Genomic DNA, 18,643 nt, shown 5'->3' on the forward strand with positions numbered 1-18,643 from the left:
GCCGAAGCAATATGCCTTGCTTTTTGTTCTTGTCTGTTTCCATCTACTTGCCGATCTGGAGCTTTCAATCTGCAAGCACGTTCCACATAATCACCTTTTTAACAGTTTGCAAATAATAATAAATCTCGGTGTTTTCTCAAAGGACATGCTAGTTGGTAATGCTTTCTGTCTCCACAAATGTAGCATGCACCCACACGTCGTTGCTTATCATTCTCATAAGTATCTCAACATAAACTCGATCTTCCTTTGCTTGCCTTGTTTTCCTGATATTTTGGATGGTCTCCAAATTCAATGACGTAGACGTATCTCGTGTTGCTGCAGCACTATCCATGGCACTCTCCAACGTTCTAGCAAAAGCCAGTACCTGTTCTAGAGATGTCGTCAAAAGATTATCCCTTTCATAGAACTTTTGCAACATTTCATCATTGCGCAAACCAGCAACAAAAATATCTCTAAGTCTACTATGATATTCCGCCGGAGCAAAACAACAATTTGCAGCTATTCTTTTCAATGCATCTAGGTATAGATGGACAGTCTTACCAGCCTGTTGAAGACGTCTGTGAAGACGTACCCGCTCTATGATTGGATTGTATTTCTGCCTAAAGAAGCTGCGTGTGTCCTGCACAAGCTCAGGTAACCTCATATCTTTAATCTGTTTCCGTAACAAGGAATTCTCAAGCCGCAGACGTAAATCTTCGTCTATGCATTTGATGAATATATTCCGTTCTACTTCTTCTGTAATGCGGTGGTCAGTCTTCGCTAAATCTCCAAAAGAATTGGAAAGGGTTTGTCCACCAGCTGTCAAATCTACTACGTGAGAATCTTCACCGTCTTGGTCCCTGAATAATCCAAGGGGCTTTTGTAGCCTGCCAAAAGTCTTGTGGCCTAGTGGAGTTTTAGCTTCGTGAGCCATCTGTTTGCAGCGCCAATCTGTTACAACTCAATGATCTTTTTAACTAAAACAACTCAGTCAATCAACTACCGGTAAAACCGCATGTCCCATATAATACGGTGCGACATGAAAGATATCATTCATTCATTCATATCCAACTCCACAGCGTGAACACACCAAACGTGCATATAGAAACACATGCCTCGCACTGTAGGTAATTTCTTCTGAGGTTGGCAGATGCATGTGCCAGAGGATCAACACGACCCTTAAGCCTTTCTGGCAAATGCGCGTTCACCAACCCATCACAAGCGCGTCAAGGAGATCGTATCACTGAACGGTGTGAAATTCCAACTAGTTCTAGATGTAACTGGACAAATGGAATAAAGCCACAATCAGAAGCAAAGGAATCTCTTCTCACAGCTGACGAGAACCCATGAAGCGGCTGGACAGCAAATGGCATCACACTATTTCAACTCCACATTGCACGTACGATACCAACCAATCCACGGCGGCTCTTAATTGTATCTCACTCCCAAAACAAGTGCAAAACAAGAAGACAGTCGATCGTCAATGTCAACACAGCCATATGTCTGCGATGGGCTCTGCGTTAGCAACTCTTTCCAGCCAAACGCGAGCCCCAACGACCTTATTAAATACCCGACAGCTAGACGATGGAGTATGTTGGGATGATATTGAAGAGCCAACTCCCATGAAGCAGATGGATCTCGTTGAGAAGCAAACCCAAGACTCACCGTGAACGTCTGGTACAAAGGTGTCTATCCAGTTAGATTATCCATGTCTGAGTCGATCATGCAAGCAAGAGGATCAACCTCCTTCTCATTGGCAAAGGACTCAAGCAACACGTACTACACCTAGATCACTACCTTCAACAGTCTACTCAACAATCAATTAAAGTAGGGATACTCATCGTATGTTCTGCGAATGGTGCCTACACGGAAACATGCGACAAGACTTTCTCGAACAACACAAATCCGACGGCCGAGGAATTGGATGTTGAGCTATTTTGTAGAGATACCTGAGAAAGGTAAAAACAAACTTACCTTTCGGAATTACAAGAACCAAGTCTAGGCAGACTTTAATTAAATTAAGTCTCTCATCAACAAGGTTGAAAGTTCTACATGTGATCTCAGCAAAAGCAATACCCAGAAGACAGCACATCAAGAAGCTTAATTGTGATTTCTCTTACATCGTCGTACAGTGTGACGGACAATCTTAGCAGCATGTCGTCTCCCGAGGACCCAGTGATGCCCAACACTTCCCAGAATGTCCGCAAAAGTTAAGAAGCCAAGATCTAAGATATCAAACAAAAAACCGATCGGGATGACGTCACAAGATTGGATAGATCACATGAATGCAAAAGAGAGGCACATCTGTGATTAAACCTCTGGTCTTAGACATGTATAGAGACGCCATCGATGGTTTCGAATCGAACACGGGCAAACACAAAAGAGCTGCACACAAGAAATGCTGCTTCCAGTCTCCCACCATTATCGAACCCATACAAGGCAAAACGCAAATCCAAAAGTGAGGATACGGACACCTGTTACATCTGCAACAAGTCTCTCATCATGAAGAACATCGGGATTGCGTACGCTATCATTGTCACATCATGGGACGATATCCAGGTGCAGCACAAAATGCTTGCAATCTCCAGCTGCGACTGTCTACAACCGTCTCAGTGGTCTTCCACAATCTTCGTGGATACGAGAGTCATCCATTGATGCAAGCCATTTCTAAGCTGCAAGGCAACATACGTCAGCTGCATTCCCAACAACACGCAGAAGTATATCCCGTTCTCAGCTGCGATTCATCGACAGCGTTCAGTTCCTGTAAGCCTCGCTCGACAGATTGGTCGAAGCACAGGATCTTACCACCACATGCACATAGCCAAAGCATACGAGCCAGACGACGCAAAGTGCAATCTACTTCTGAGAAACAGCGTCTATCCGTACGAGCACATGGACGAATGGGCAATATTAATATTCCACGAACCCACAATACCATCTCGAGATGCTTTCTAAAGCAAATTGAACGATGAAGGTATCACCGATGAAGGCATCACCGATGAATGTTACGACCACGCCCAGAAGGGCTGATCGGCTTTTGGTTCGTACAGCGTTTATCGAGAAATTTCTCAAGAATATGCAGATGCTCAAGAAGCTCATCATCGACGAAAAAATCGCTAAAAGTGTTTTCAGGAAGATGTGGCTCAACCCTTGTAACGAACCAGCAAAGCAGAGTTGGACAGACAGCAAGACGAATCGATAAAATAAATTGCAAGAGGGTCAAAGGCTCTGCCAACAGCTCAGCCGGCATCGTCAATGCTATCGCAAATCTACAACCACTCGCAGTCATTGCGGGTGCTTCAGCGTTACCACAGACTTTGCCAGAAGCTTTGGAAGCGCCAGAGGCAGCCGCTATGCCATCGCTCGATATAGACGCAGGACTGCAATCATGCAGAGGTGTTGGAGGACTACAGACTTCCATTGTCCTCCGAGACAGCTGAGAGTGAAGGGTGACCTATCCCAAATTGATCCGTTACAACAGCATGTATGCTAACAGAGAATTACAATCGCTTGGTGCTAGTAAGAGATAAAACGCCAGAAAGAGAAGCATTTATTGAAAGGACTTGGAATGCCTTAAAAACTTACAATAAAACTTTCAAGGGTATACAAGACCATTCTTCTCAAATAGTCCCCACTCTCACCAAGAGGAAAGGGAAGAAAGCCACTGATACAGCCAAAAGGTGTAAAGGACACACACCAAAGCAACCCTTCAAACTCACATCCGAATCCACCTATGGTGATCTGTACATCGAAGCCATGCAACTGACAAACATAACACTCGAAGTCTACGAAGACGGCAAGAAAGGTATATCGAGAAAGATAGATACAGACCGGTTGGAGTTGTTGACCAAAAGATTCAAAACAAACTAGACGTACAGTGGCAGAGCTCTTAAAACCTGGAACAAACTCATCGAACTGTCTGACCTTCCCATCAACAAACGATCCAAGAAGTATCAGTTACCCAAATGAAATATTACAAGTCTCCAAACGAACTCTGTCGTCACTTGAAAGTTCTCTATCACCGGCAAAGGTACCGGTAACGAGAGTACTGCTATTGACACTGAGATCGTCGAGATCATATATTGGTTATTGAAAGATGGCATTATCACCGGAGAAGACTACAGTAAGATTTACGATTACGTAGATTAGTATTATAGATAAGGGTGAAAGCACAATCGAGACGAGGTATAGGAGAACCGGTCAGCTCTATGATGAGCTTGAAATACATACGGATGCGTATGGAATTTACACTTGTCTCGAAAGAGAGTACACAAGCTGAGTACTCGGATTTATGTAAGCATATTCACGAACGAGAGAAGATGTTATCGCCATGGGTGAAAAGGTTCTAGCATTAATTAGACAGCGATCGTGTGAGAGGTTCGAGTTCTGATTTTACCGTAGAAATACACCCACCTCTTCACCTCGACAAATGCGTCGATTATAAATTGGCGTTGATCTTCAGCGAAATGTGTTACTCATTGTATAATATCACGACAGACAAAAATTTGGCTGAGATACTACAACGGTACAAAGTGTCTTGGCGTTTCTGTACCACCAACTTGAACTTAGAAATCAAACTGTTGCTAAGAAAGAACGATGACGATGAAGACGGCATTACCATACTACCCAATTACAGTAACTTGAAATTGCGAATAATCCTGGTTGATCCCTTGTTGATGACTACAAAATGGATTTCCCAGTCAAGAAAGGATTGAGAGGTATATTGAATGGGATTCGATAAAAAGCGCTTGGGAGATGGTAAAGTGTAAGACAACTCAACATCACCAATATCCACTTGGTATTGATACGATGCTCTCTCATATCCTCTAGCTACTTGAACGTTAGCAAGAGCGATGTCATTTAAAGCTTCTCTCCCGACAAACCACGAGGATCACTACTCTCTATCAAACCGAATCAATTGACCTATATTGGCATGAGCAAAACAGAGGAAATCTCAAGCATCACCATGCGTGTCATGGATCAGGATGTAAGACCAATCGATATATATATATATATATATATATATATATATATATATATATATATATATATATTTACAGACATACGCGTGTGTGAAACATCAACATATACTAGAGGCAAGCTGGTCAGTAAGACGGACGAAAGCACTTACCCAGCCAATAATGTCGTCACACTCTCGTCAACAACGGTTTGTCGCTCTTTCGATCTATCCAATATCAAATCGACGGTCACATCGTCGAACACATCAATCAGTACTTACCACAAGCCAGCCCGATCAAGAACTTGGTACAATTCTTGGACGAATACGGTAGAAGCACGGTGACCAACATGTTGTGGTATCGCGACACTGCCACTGGAGATGTCGAGGTTAAAGAGTTTGGTGTGACAGGAGCCGCTCTACTAGCGACAGGTATAGTGGATGATGCCACAGCAGTAAATGGAGCTAACATTCGAGCTCTAGACTTTGGAAGTATACTCAGAAATTCCAAGTACAATTTAAAACTCGCAGCCGCCAGTTGATCAAGACCGGCAACAAAACGGTCACCATGTTACTACCCTTGATTACCGTCTTGGGATTTCATCGCGATATCGACACGGTGATGTTGGGAGCAAAACACATCTACGACGATAGAATGAAATTCACCCTCAAATTACCGCCATAGTTCTACCAATGTGGCCGACGGAAAATTCAAGATCGAACATTTGGCCATTTGGATACCTAAGGTTCGACCAGCATTGCGCGTGCAAGCGGAATTGGAAGCTTTGCTCGTATCAGGTGCGCGACGTAGTCTCTACTTTGAACAGATGAGAGTCTTGGGAAATCACTTCGAAGCCGCCGAATTGAGTCCTACGTGGAGAGTCACCAGCGTTCCCAGCGAGCAACTCCCTCGACACGTTTTGTAGCATTCGCAGCTCCCGAACGGGATGGGAAACAGGATAAGAACAATCAGGTCTAGCCTTCGACCATCGTAAACTGACGAGGTTTTGAGTGTACGAGTCAAGAGCAGACAGTACCCGGAAAGGGATCGAGGCGGACTTCACCACCGCCTGAAGTGTACATATGTTATTCCAAGAAGCGCGCCATAACTAAAATTAGAATGACTGTTGCTAAGAGACTATAATAAGTCAACGGGCGATGTGAGAAATGTAGTTTTGAAGGACTTTCAAGGTAAATCAGATTCTGTAAAAGTCAGCGCCCTCATATTATTGAAGAATGGAATCAGTTGAAGAAGGAAGACGCAACTGCAAGGGCATTAGTTGATATCTGCTGCAGCGAATCAACTGGACAAGATGTGGTGATCGGCGGTACATCGAACATACACTCATGTTTTCTAGTGGCTCGGATTGCGTTTTCTGTTTTAAGCATATTGCCGCTTTGGTAGCCGTTAATTGCTTCGATCGACTCTGCAGTAAAATCGAATGTTGAATGGCATTTTAAGTCAATGTGACTTTGTGTAATGACCCTAGAAACAAATTCCAACTGACTCGGCCTTGTCTGCGCTAATAAGTCGTAGATACGTATGTTCATTTTACTGAAGAATCTCGACTGTAGGAAAGTTTGCTGTTTATCCCGCGTTTCATCATTTGCAATTGTCGGCTTTCGGAAAAGATGCGATGTTTGCATGGTCATTGAAAATATAGTATTATGTACAACTAAACCGGATGTAGACTCTAATTACTAAGTGGTTGATGTGCTCTTTCTGAAGAATGGTTATGCCGTATAGCTAAACTTGCCGGATAGGGTTACTCGCTTGCTTATTGGCGCGTGTTCTGTAAACGCGCACGCGCACGCGCGTATTCAATACAGTATACATACAAATATTGATACAAGTCATTTGACTTCAGTCGAATATGTTAATTCCTTATGTGTCATGGTCAATCAGATCAGTTTGGTAGTTCATAGTCGCTACTGTAAACACTCCCTTAAAAGTGCTTTTAACTGTCATGTCGATCTATGTTGACAGGGGACATGACATAGCCTTGTTGATCTATCTTGATCAACAAGCCACTGTGGGTTTAATTGTTGCAGATTCTAAATGTCCTCAATTTAATCAATGTGTATGCTGCTTTTCCTATGCAATACCTCATGGATTGTGCCCAGAACTTCCAAAACCGTTGTAGTTTCCTGCAATGCCACTGGTGACTTTAAGTTAACCTTTTTAATTTTATAGTCGCTATGTTTTTAGGTGATATATTAATTAATATTGTTGTTAGCGAATGGCTGTTATAGGTTTAATAGTTAAGTTATCGTTTCATGAAAGATTGCCTATTTAGAAACACAGGTCTTACAGTAGGTAGACATCAAATTTTGGTCATTACTACGAAAACGGTTACATTTTATTTATTGTGTGTGTGTGTGTGTGTGTGTGTGTGTGTGTGTGTGTGTGTGTGTGTACGTGCGTGCGTGCGTGGTGTGCACGCGTACATTCATGCTGGGTACTGTTCATAAACGTGTTGACTATCAGGTGTATCTTCTGATCAGGCCGGATCATCTGGCGTCAATTCGACGGCAGTAGTGACAGATACCACAGACGGCAATAGTAAAGTAACGGTCTATACTTTGTGAATAGTGTGAATTGTTACTATTATACTTAAATATCTTTTTTTGTGATTTCTAGCCTCTTCGTCCCATTCTAGCTTCTCAAGGCTGGAAGTACGATGTGTTTTTATGTCATGCAGGCGAAGAAAAAGAAGACTTTGTCCGTCCATTAAACAATAAGCTCGAGGAGTATGGAATTGTTTCGTTTTTTGATACTGTATCTTTGCAAGTGGGAGGCATGGCACAGACAGACATTGCGGAAGCCATAATACGGTCTCCTCTATTTGTCGTTATCCTCAGTCACGAGTTCAAGAAAAAACCCTATCCAAAAGCAGAAGTTAACGCAGCATTTGAATTCGGCTCACGTTACAAGAAAATCATACCAGTATTTTACAAGATTACAGCCGACGGTTGCAGCGAATCTAAAGTCGCAATCCTAGACAAGTTGGCTAAAATTACTGGCATTGAGAAGAAAACGGATGAAAATGTTGATATTTTCGTGACTCGCGTTGCGAGCGAAATACGAGAACGTGTTACAGTCCAGCTTGATAAGGGTAATTATTTCATAAGCTGACATGCAGCTGTCTGTTCTACAGTATATATGTTTTTAAAATGTATTTAGGTGGGATACAAGAACTACCGGAACTTTCACCTGTTCGCGGAGACATAAAGAATATCTTCGACAAACTTGACGGAAGGACGTACGAGAACAAATAGATTTTGTTTGGTATATGGGCAAACTGCATGTCTTTTATTCTTTTTTTTTTAACTAGCACAAACAATATGATACTAGGTTACATGGATGAATTTGATGTGCTGCTTTGTATAGCGACGTTCATTCGATTCAGAACATTTATAGCCCGCAGTTCACAGTACGACGCTAGCACTGCGAGCGTCCTGGACGCTGACGATGAGCGAGCGTCAGCGTCACACTGTGAACGTCCGTCGCGCTAGGCGAGCGTCCACGACGCTGGAATAGAGAAAAGTTCTAATTCCGAGCGTCCTAGCCGGATGTGACCCATTGTCGATGACATCGCGTGCTTATTTTCAACCAATCGAAAGTCAGTCAGAGCAACTGGGCGTTCCGGGATAGTCTATTCGTATGCATGGCATCGATCATTGATTCGTCGATAAAATTTTTCATTGAGCTTGTGCGTGCATGGGTTTCCATGCATTTGGCAAATTCAGTCAAAGGACTACAAGGACCTGTTCATCTTTTTACTAGGATTCTTTCGTTCGAATGGGACTGGAAAGAATCTTTCGTCCCAATGGGATTTTCATGTTTTTCGTCTTAGGTTGAGACGTTGAACGTTCTGAATGCAATACATACACATTTCGCTCTCTTTTACACAGTCTGCAAAGTCTAGTCGTTTTCAGAAACAACGTAGAACGCCTATGAACCCAAGACAAATTTGCCTTGGTAAAAGTTTGATGTTAGGCGTTATCTACTAAACCTAAAAATTGTCTGCGTTGTTATGGAAACCACCTAAAATGCTTTTGAGAGTCAGGAAAGCAAATCAAAGTTTGACGACCCTGTCAACCAGACCGCACTCGCGCCTTCTGACGACTCATTCGCTGTTTCATGTTCACGTCTTACGTCTGCCGATGCTGAAAATGCAATGGCACTACTTTTCACAATAGAAGCTACTCACTCAGTACCTTGAAACAGCTCTGGATCGGTCGGAAATGTCGAAATCCCATACAGACGAATTCTTTCGAACGGGATTTTGCTATCTAGCGTGACCTTTTGCGCGCAAAACACGACAAAACGTTAGACGCTAAACGTATAAAATCACGAAATTGCTGTCACGATGGTCATTGAAAGTTGTGGACGTCAGGAAAAATCAAAGCGAGTTTTCCCTGTCCTTGTCGAACAGACCGTACTCGCGCCCTATGTCGACCATTCAGTATCAGGGAGACTGAGTACTCAGCGGTATACTACGTACGAAGAATAAAGACACACTTAACCTACATAGCTAAAGAGCGAATGAAACAAGTATAAAAACACTTTGAGAAAATGATCGGTTTCTAGGGATGAGCGTGTACTTTTAATTAGTTAACTTATAGATTGTTTATTGCTCATTTCTTACGTCACAATCTTTTTACGCTTTCGTCACTTGCAGCAGTTGTGTGCATCTCGACTTTTATTGGCGAGCGAAGCGAGCCTCTCTCTTGTCATATCAATTGAGCTCAAGATATATTATATTTATATATTTATATATTTATGTATTTACTAGTATACATGGCCCGTCCTTCGTACGGGCAAGATACTGTAGTGTAAAGATAGGTCTGTGGACACGTCACGTGCAATCTTTGTTGCGAAGTCCCGGATGTGCTGAATGAATTCTGATCTTGTTCTTCGCGCTTGTTTCGATAGAAATCGACACACTCCCGGTGTAGCGCATGCTGCAGAAAACGTGTAGGTTGGATTTGGTGCAAATGCAATCAGAATTTGGAGACAAATGAAAGCGCTAGAAGAGTAAGTTTCGTCAGCAAGAGATATTGGATTGCTCGAAGCTTTGCGAAGGACGACGGTGCATACAGTCTACACAGGACTGGTGTGGACGTGTGTTCGAACGAACTGGAATGTGTAGCGTTTGCGTCGTCGAGAAATTTTACGCTGGGGTCGACCCCTCGAGAGGGGACCCGGTGCATAATTTTTTTAATTTTGTTACGTAAACTTTCCTCTGTGCGTGCCGAGTGTGCTTGCTGATTCCGGTTGCAAACGGACAAAAGACGTGGCCGCCAAACGCGAACACACACACGCACACACACACACACACACACACACACACACACACACACACACACACACACACACACACATAGACACACACACAGAGACAATTTGAGCTTTATATGTAAGATATATTTATATATTTATATGCGTGCGTCAGCACTTGTCATATGGATTTAAGGCAAAACGGAAAGACGGATCAACAAAACGACGATGCCAGATGAATGAAATTTTGACTCCGTAACATATGCGCTAGAATTGAAGCAAGGGACCCTTTTCGAGGGGTCGACATAATTGTAATTTCTTGACGAGGAGAGTCAAACGACTCTCGATTTTGCTCACTTACGCGACTAAAGAGAAAAGGAGACTGATTTGTGACAAACGGAATTAAAAAGAAAAGCTAAACGAAGAGAAAAGTCTGTTTTTTGAGTTTCCGCGCGTTACTTTAATAGAAATTATTGCTACGCAACATTGTCACGTGACTATGCGATCATTGTTACGCGACTATCTCAGTAAACGAGTGAGACGATTGAAGCGTGAACGAAGAATTGAAGACAACTATAGTATTTTGCGTTCAATTATCAGAACTCGGCGTTCAGTTACCCGATTCAGGCAAGCAATTATCCGAATTGGGCGTTCAGTTATCCCATTCGGGCATTCGATTATCTGACATACAGTTATCCGATGTTCTGTCCTAATTAGAAGTACCAAATATGTAAATAATTATTTTAGTCGCACATTTCTTTCATGACGTCTTTCTAGGATGCTCACTCACGTTTCAGCTGAACAATAAATGATTGATTCAAGAAAGGTGGGAAGGCGAAGTGGTGAAATTCGAGCTCTTGATTAGCTAAAAACCCGCGACAACGCATGATAGACTGTTGCATGGTATCACTCAAGACGCCCGATTTACAAAGTATGCGGATTGCACCATGATTGACGGAGCAAGGCGTTGTTGTAGGCTTCCTAGATATGTAGATTTAGATTGCTCACAACAGCTTAGTTAGACCTCCGTGGAAACGTGGGACACCAAGATTAGTGCAAAAGAAATTATTCTACAACACACGCTCAAATTCATGCTAAAGTCAAGATTAATTACAAATTATTGCGTCTATACAGCTGATGAATGATGATATTTGAGCAGCTGCCCAACTGCAGACCATGGAAGTTATTTAGTTGCACAACAGCCGTAAGCAACGGATAATTGAACGCCTGAATCGAATAATTGAACGCAAAATTCTATAGAAGAGCAACTGAGAGTCTGTTTCCTGAGGTCCCGCGTTTGATTGACAGAAACTATTGCTAAGTAACGCAGCCATTGTTACGCGAATAGGCAAAGACACAACACAATCGCTCGCCAAACACAATGCTAACCGAGCATTGACTAGTATTTATTGGCGAGCGAAGCGAGCCTCTCTCTTGTCATGTCAATTGAGCTCGAGATATATTATATATATACGTGCGTCAGCACTTGTCATGCGGATTTACGGCAAAACAGAAAGACAAATCGACAAAACGACGATGCCAGATGAATGCAATTTTGACTCCGTAACATGCGCTAAAAATTGAAGCATGGGACCTCTTTCAAGGGGTCGACTCAATTGTAATTTCTTGACGAGGAGAGTCAAACGACTCTCGATTTAGCTCACTTACGCGACTAAAGAGAAAAGGAGACTGATTTGTGACAAACGGAATTAAAAAGAAAAGCTAAACGAAGAGAAAAGTCTGTTTTTTGAGTTTCCGCGCGTTACTTTAATAGAAATTATTGCTACGCAACATTGTCACGTGACTATGCGATCATTGTTACGCGACTATCTCAGTAAACGAGTGAGACGATTGAAGCGTGAACGAAGAATTGAAGACAACTATAGCATTTTGCGTTCAATTATCCGAACTTGGCGTTCAGTTACACGATTCAGGCAAGCAATTATCCGAATTGAGCGTTCAGTTATCCGATTCGGGCATTCGATTATCCGATGTTCTGTCCTAATTAGAAGTACCAAATATAGAAATAATTATTTTAGTCGCACATTTCTTTCATGACGTCTTTCTATGATGCTCACTCACGTTTCAGCTGAACAATAAATGATTGATTCAAGAAAGGTGGGAAGGTGAAGTAGTGAAATTCGAGCTCTTGATTAGCTAAAAACCAGCTGCGACGCATGATGGACTGTTGCATGGTATCACGCAAGACGCGCGATTTACAAAGTATGCGGATTACACCACGATTGACGGAGCAAGGCGTTGTTGTAGGCTTTTTAAATATGTAGATTTAGATTGCTCACAACAGCTTAGTTAGACCTCCGCGGAAACGCGGGACACCAAGATTAGTGCAAAGGAAATTATCCTACAACACACGCTAAAAATTCACGCTAAAGTCAAGATTAATTACAAATTATTGCGTCTATACAGCTGATGAATGATGATATTTGAGCAGCTGCCCAACCGCAGACTATATAAGTTATTCAGTTTTACATGATATTGCAGAACAGCCCTAACTAAGCAACGGATAATTGAACTCCTGAACGGGATAATTGAACGCAAAATACTTTAGAAGAGCAACTGAAAGTCTGTTTCCTGAGGTCCCGCGTTTGATTGACAGAAACTATTGCTAAGTAACGCAACCATTGTTACGCGAATATGCAAAGACACAACACCATCGCTCGCCAAACACAATGCTAACCGAGCATTTACTAGTTGGCGAGCGAAGCGAGCCTCTCTCTTGTCATGTCAATTGAGCTCGAGATATATTTTATTTATATATTTATATATTTATATATTTATATATTTATATGCGTACGTCAGCACTTGTCATATAGATTTACGGCAAAACGGAAAGACGGATCAACAAAACGACGATGCCAGATGAATGCAATTTTGACTCCGTAACATATGCGCGAAAATTGAAGTAAGGGCCTTTTCGAGGGGTCGACTTAATTGTAATTTCTTGGCGAGAAGAGTAAAACGACTCTCGATTTTACACCCTTACGCGACTAAAGAGCAAAGGAGACTGATACGTGACAAACGGGATGGAAAGGAAAAGCTAAAAGAAGAGAAAAGTCTGTGTTTTGAGTTTCCGCGCGTTACTTTGACAGAAATTATTGTGACGCAACCATTATCACGTGACTACGCGACCATTGTTACGCGCCTATTTCAGCTAATAAACGAGTGAGACAAGTGAAGAGTGAACGAAAAATTAAAGACAACTAGTGTATTTTGCGTTCAATTATCCCATTCAGGCATTCAATTATCCGACTCAGGTATTCAATTATCCGATGTTCTGTCTTAGAAGTACTAAATTTATAGAAATAATTGTTTCAGACTGATACGTAAAGTCAAAACCGCGCACATTTCTTTCATGACGTCTTTCTATGATGCTCACTCACGTTTCAGCTGACCAATAAATGATTGATTCAAGAAAGGTGAGAAGGCGAAGTAGTGAAATTCGAGATGTTGATTAGCTAAAAACCTGCTAAGACGCATGATGGACTGTTGCATGGTATCACGCAGGACGCGCGGTTTACAAAATATGCGAATTACACCACGATTGAAGGGATAAAACCGTTGTTGTAGGCTTCCTAGATATGTACATTTAGTTTGCTCACAACAGTTTAGTTAGACCTCCGCGGAAACGTGGGACACCAAGATTAGTGCAAAAATATTTCGTACAACACAAGCTAAAAATTCACGCTAAAGTCAAAATTAATTACAAATTATTGCGTCTATACAGCTGATGAATGATGATATTTGAGCAGCTGCCCAACCGCAGACTATGTAAGTTATTCAGTTTTCCATGATATTGCACAACAGCCGTAAGGAACGGATAATTGAACGCCTGAATCGGATAATTGAACGCCAAATACTATAGAAGAGCAACTGAAAGTCTGTTTCCTTAGTTCCCGCGTTTGTTTGACAGAAACTATTGCCACGTAACGCAACCATTGTTACACGAATTATCACTCAATAGGTAAAGATAGAACACCATCGCTCGCCAAACACAATGCTAACCGAGCATTTACTAGTATATTTATATATTTATATATTTATATATTTATATATTTATATATTTATATATTTATATATTTATTGGCGAGCGAAGCGAGCCTCTCTCTTGTCATGTCAATTGAGCTCGAGATATATTATATTTATATATTTATATATTTATATATTTATATATTTATATATATACGTACGTCAGCACATGGATTTACGGCAAAACAGAAAGACAAATCGACAAAACGACGATGCCAGATGAATGCAATTTTGGCTCCGTAACATATGCACTAAAAATTGAAGCATGGGACCTCTTTTGAGGGGTCGACTCAATTGTAATTTCTTGGCGAGGAGAGTCAAACGACTCTCGATTTTGCTCCCTTACGCGACTAAAGAGAAAAGGAGACTGATTTGTGACAAACGGAATGAAAACGAAAAGCTAAAAGAAGAGAAAAGTCTGTTTTTTTGAGTTTCCGCGCGTTACTTTGATAGAAATTATTGCTACGCAACCATTGTCACGTGACTATGCGATCATTGTTACGCGACTATCTCAGTAAACGAGTGAGACGACTGAAGCGCGAACGAAGAATTGAAGACAACTATAGTGTTTTGCGTTCAATTATCTGAACTCAGCGTTCAGTTACCCGATTCAGGTAAGCAATTATTCGAATTGGCCGTTCAGTTATCCGATTCGGGCATTCAATTATCCGATGTTCTGTCCTAATTAGAAGTACCAAATATAGAAATAATTATTTTAGTCGCACATTTCTTTCATGACGTCTTTCTAGGATGCTCACTCACGTTTCAGCTGAATAATAAATGATTGATTCAAGAAAGGTGAGAAGGCGAAGTAGTGAAATTCGAACTCTTGATTAGCTAAAAACCTGCTAAGACGCATGATGGACTGTTGCATGGTATCACGCTGGACGAGCGGTTTACAAAGTATGCAGATTACACTACGATTGACGGAGCATGGCGTTGTTGTAGGCTTCCTAGATATGTAGATTTAGTTCGCTCACAACAGCTTAGCTAGACCTCCGCGGAAACGTGGGACACCAAGAAGATTAGTGCAAAGGAAATTATAGTACAACACACACTAAAAATTCACGCTAAAGTCAAGATTAATTACAAATTATTACGTCTATACAGCTGATGAATGATGATATTTGAGCAGCTGCCCAACCGCAGACTATGTAAGTTATTCAGTTTCCATGATATTGCACAACAGCCGTAAGCAACGGATAATTGAACGCCTAAATCGGATAATTGAACACCAAATACTATAGAAGAGTAACTGAAAGTCTGTTTCCTGAGTTCCCGCGTTTGTTTGACAGAAACTATTGCTACGTAACGCAACCATTGTTACGCGAATAGGTAAAGACAGAACACCATCGCTCGCCAAACACAATGCTAACCGAGCATTTACTAGTATATTTATATATTTATATATTTATATATTTACATATTTATATGCGTACGTCAGCACTTTTCATATCGATTTACGGCAAAACGGAAAGACGGATCGAGAAAACGGCGATGCCAGATGAATGCAATTTTGACTCCGTTACATATGCGTTAAAAATTGAAGTAAGGGACTCCTTTCGAGAGGTCGACTCAATTGTAATTTCTTGGCGAAAAGAGTGAGACGACTCTCGATTTTGCTCCTTTATGCGACTAAAGAGCAAAGGAGACGGATGCGTGACAAACGGAATGGAAAGAAAAAAGCTAAAAGAAGAGAAAAGTCTGTTTTTTGAGTTTCCGCGCGTTACTTTGACAGAAATTATTGCTACGCAACCATTATCATGTGACTACACGACCATTGTTACGCGACTATCTCAGTAAACGAGTGAGATGATTGAAGCGTGATCGAATATTTGAAGACAACTATAGTATTTTGCGTTCAATTATCCGATTCCGGCAATCAATTATCCGAATTGGGCGTTCAGTTATCCGATTCAGGCATTCAATTATCCAATGTTGTCTTAGAAGTACCAAATTTATAGAAATAATTATTTCAGTCTGATACGTAAAGTCAAAACCTCCACATTTCTTTCATGACGTCTTTCCCGTTTCAGCTGAACAATAAATGATTGATTCAAGAAAGGTGGGAAGGCGAAGTAGTGAAATTCGAGCTCTTGATTAGCTAAAATCCAGCTACGACGCATGATGGGGACTGTGATGGTATCACGCTAGACACGCGGTTTACAAAGTATGCGGATTACACTACGATTGGCACAGCAAGACGTTGTTGTAGTCTTCCTAAATACGTAGATTTAGTTCGCTCACAACAGCTTAGCTAGACCTCCGCGGAAAATGTGGTATACTTGAAGTATAGCAATAGAACACAACACGTAAACAAGCGTAACAACTAGAAATACAACACGACGTCTGCCTTCCTGCAGCCGGTATAAGTCTAACCCCCGGATATATCCCAGTCAAACCATTTACCAAGCCCCGTATATTACATCTCCCCTTGTTTCAAACATAGTCCTTCCTCCACTGTGGGGTTTTCACTAATCGTCCATATCGTGTTCGTGTTTCTATATGTTCTTCAGACCTGACCGGGGTTTGCTGTGCAGCTTCTTCCAGTGCCTGTTGATGGTTACTATTAGTCTCTTGATGATCTCTCTGCCCTTCCACCATTTCAGGGTTTAGTCGAAGATCATGACGATTGCGTCTTAGAGTACCCCCTGATTCAGTCACTACACGGTATGATCTTGGCTGTATCTCTCTATCCACTGTCGCAGGTACATTCCACTCTCCACCTATTTGGTCATGAACCAACACCCGAGTTCCTGGTTCCAAGTCTGGTAAGGATCGCACTCCATGTCTTCTGTTATATTCTGCTGCCTGCTTTGCTTTGCTACCCCTGTCTTTCTCTCTCACTGAAGACTTATCCACCAACTGTGGAATCAATTGACTAGCAATAGTTGGCATGGTTGTCCGCAACTTCCTCCCCATTAACAATTGACCAGGAGACACTCCAGTGGCTTCATGTTCTGTAGCTCTATATGCTAACAGTCCCAAGTGTGGATCTTCCCCTGCGTGCCAAGCCTTCTTAATCAGGGCTTTGACAGTCCCCACAGTCTTTTCGGCTAGTCCATTTCCTTGTGGATGTCTAGGAGATGACGTTACATGCATAAACTGATAAGTCCTGCTAAAGTTCTTAAAGTCCTCACTCACAAACTGTGGTCCATTATCTGTGACCAGTACATTGGGAATCCCAAATCGTGAGAAAATACCCTTCAGTGCTAGTACCATATCCGTTGATTTTGTTCCTGTGAGCTGTTTAACTTCCGGATACCTCGAGTAATAGTCAACAACCACTAGAAAATGCATCTTTTCTACTTCAAATAGATCCGCACCCAATTTTTCCCAAGGTCTTCCTGGCATTGCAGTACTACAGAGTGGCTCTTTCCTCTGCTCACTTGCATATCTTGCACACGTTGTACAGTTGGAAACTATTAACTCCAACTGACTATTCATTTGCGGCCACCATACTGACTGTCTTGCTCGTTTCTTGGTCTTTACTATTCCCAAATGTCCATCATGTGCCAGCTTAAGCATCTCCTTTCTCATAGACTTGGGAATAACTATCTGATGTCCCCTCAACAGTAACCCGTCAACCACAGTCAATAAATCCTTATGGCTCCAAAACGGGCGAATAGCAGCAACAATCTGAGTAACCCGATTCGGCCATCCTGCATTGACAACCCTGATCAACTCTTGCATATCTGAATCTTGACGAGTTGCCTCCTTGATCCTCAATAGACCATCTTTTGATGCTGGTAATGCATCTCTAATTCCCTCAACGTGTTCTTCAACCGCCTTTATCAACTCATCCACCATGCTATCTACATTAGCAGGACTTTGTGGTCGTCTAGACAACGCATCAGCTACTTGCAACTCTCTCCCAGGAACATAGACAACTTGAAAGTTAAATTTCATCATACGCATCTTAAAACGTTGAATCCGCGGAGGACTTTGATCTAAGTCTTGCTTGTTCAAAATAGTGACTAGAGGTTTATGGTCTGTTTCAATGGTAAATGGCTCATCTCGACCCAACAGAAATGATTCAAATCGGTCACATCCCCAAACCAAAGCCAATGCTTCTTTTTCAATTTGTGAAAAAGGTTTTTCTTGATCTGTCAACGTTCTTGATGCATACATAACCGGTGCTTTTCTTCCATCTGATTGAATTTGCAGCAATGCAGCACCCAGACCATACGAAGAGGCATCGGCCGAGACAGCTGTTTTAGCTTCAGCACTATAAAATGCTAAAACTGGTGCTTGAACAATCATTTGCTTCAAATCTGACAAACAATTTTGATGCTCAGCTGTCCAGATCCAATCTGTATCCTCACGAAGCAGGTTTCTCAGTGGACCTGCTTTGTGAGAAAATTCAGGCAAAAACT

The 18,643-nt window shown here is 41.8% G+C and overlaps 2 protein-coding genes across 3 annotated transcripts; one reads left to right on the top strand and one right to left on the bottom strand.

The window, feature by feature from the left end:
- Positions 1-6,563: 6,563 nt before the first annotated feature.
- LOC134185946 (uncharacterized) lies at positions 6,564-8,322 on the top strand. Of its 2 annotated transcripts, none has more exons than XM_062653836.1 (3): positions 6,564-7,510; positions 7,578-8,052; positions 8,121-8,322. In XM_062653836.1, the coding sequence occupies exons 2-3, from the start codon at positions 7,737-7,739 to the stop codon at positions 8,213-8,215; spliced, it is 411 nt and encodes a 136-aa protein (XP_062509820.1). In that variant the 5' UTR covers positions 6,564-7,510; positions 7,578-7,736; the 3' UTR covers positions 8,216-8,322. The 2 variants fall into 2 exon arrangements, with proteins under 2 accessions (XP_062509820.1, XP_062509822.1); XM_062653838.1 differs by having other exon boundaries at positions 6,564-7,504.
- An 8,384-nt stretch (positions 8,323-16,706) lies between these two features.
- Positions 16,707-17,197, bottom strand: LOC134186226 (uncharacterized). The gene has a single exon (XM_062654141.1). It carries the CDS (start codon positions 17,187-17,189, stop codon positions 16,707-16,709), a length of 483 nt encoding a protein of 160 aa, XP_062510125.1. The 5' UTR covers positions 17,190-17,197.
- Positions 17,198-18,643: the final 1,446 nt, after the last annotated feature.

The sequence above is a fragment of the Corticium candelabrum genome, chromosome 10, assembly GCF_963422355.1.
Source record: "Corticium candelabrum chromosome 10, ooCorCand1.1, whole genome shotgun sequence".
NCBI classification, from domain to species: domain Eukaryota; kingdom Metazoa; phylum Porifera; class Homoscleromorpha; order Homosclerophorida; family Plakinidae; genus Corticium; species Corticium candelabrum.

Bases quoted from the DNA above. Each gene is read 5' to 3' on its own strand.
- LOC134185946 (XM_062653836.1), top strand. From the start codon at position 7,737: ATGGCACAGACAGACATTGCGGAAGCCATAATACGGTCTCCTCTATTT. The intron at 8,053-8,120 runs GTAATTATTTCA...AAATGTATTTAG, and splicing joins TACAGTCCAGCTTGATAAGG to GTGGGATACAAGAACTACCG.
- LOC134186226 (XM_062654141.1), bottom strand. From the start codon at position 17,189: ATGGGGAGGAAGTTGCGGACAACCATGCCAACTATTGCTAGTCAATTG.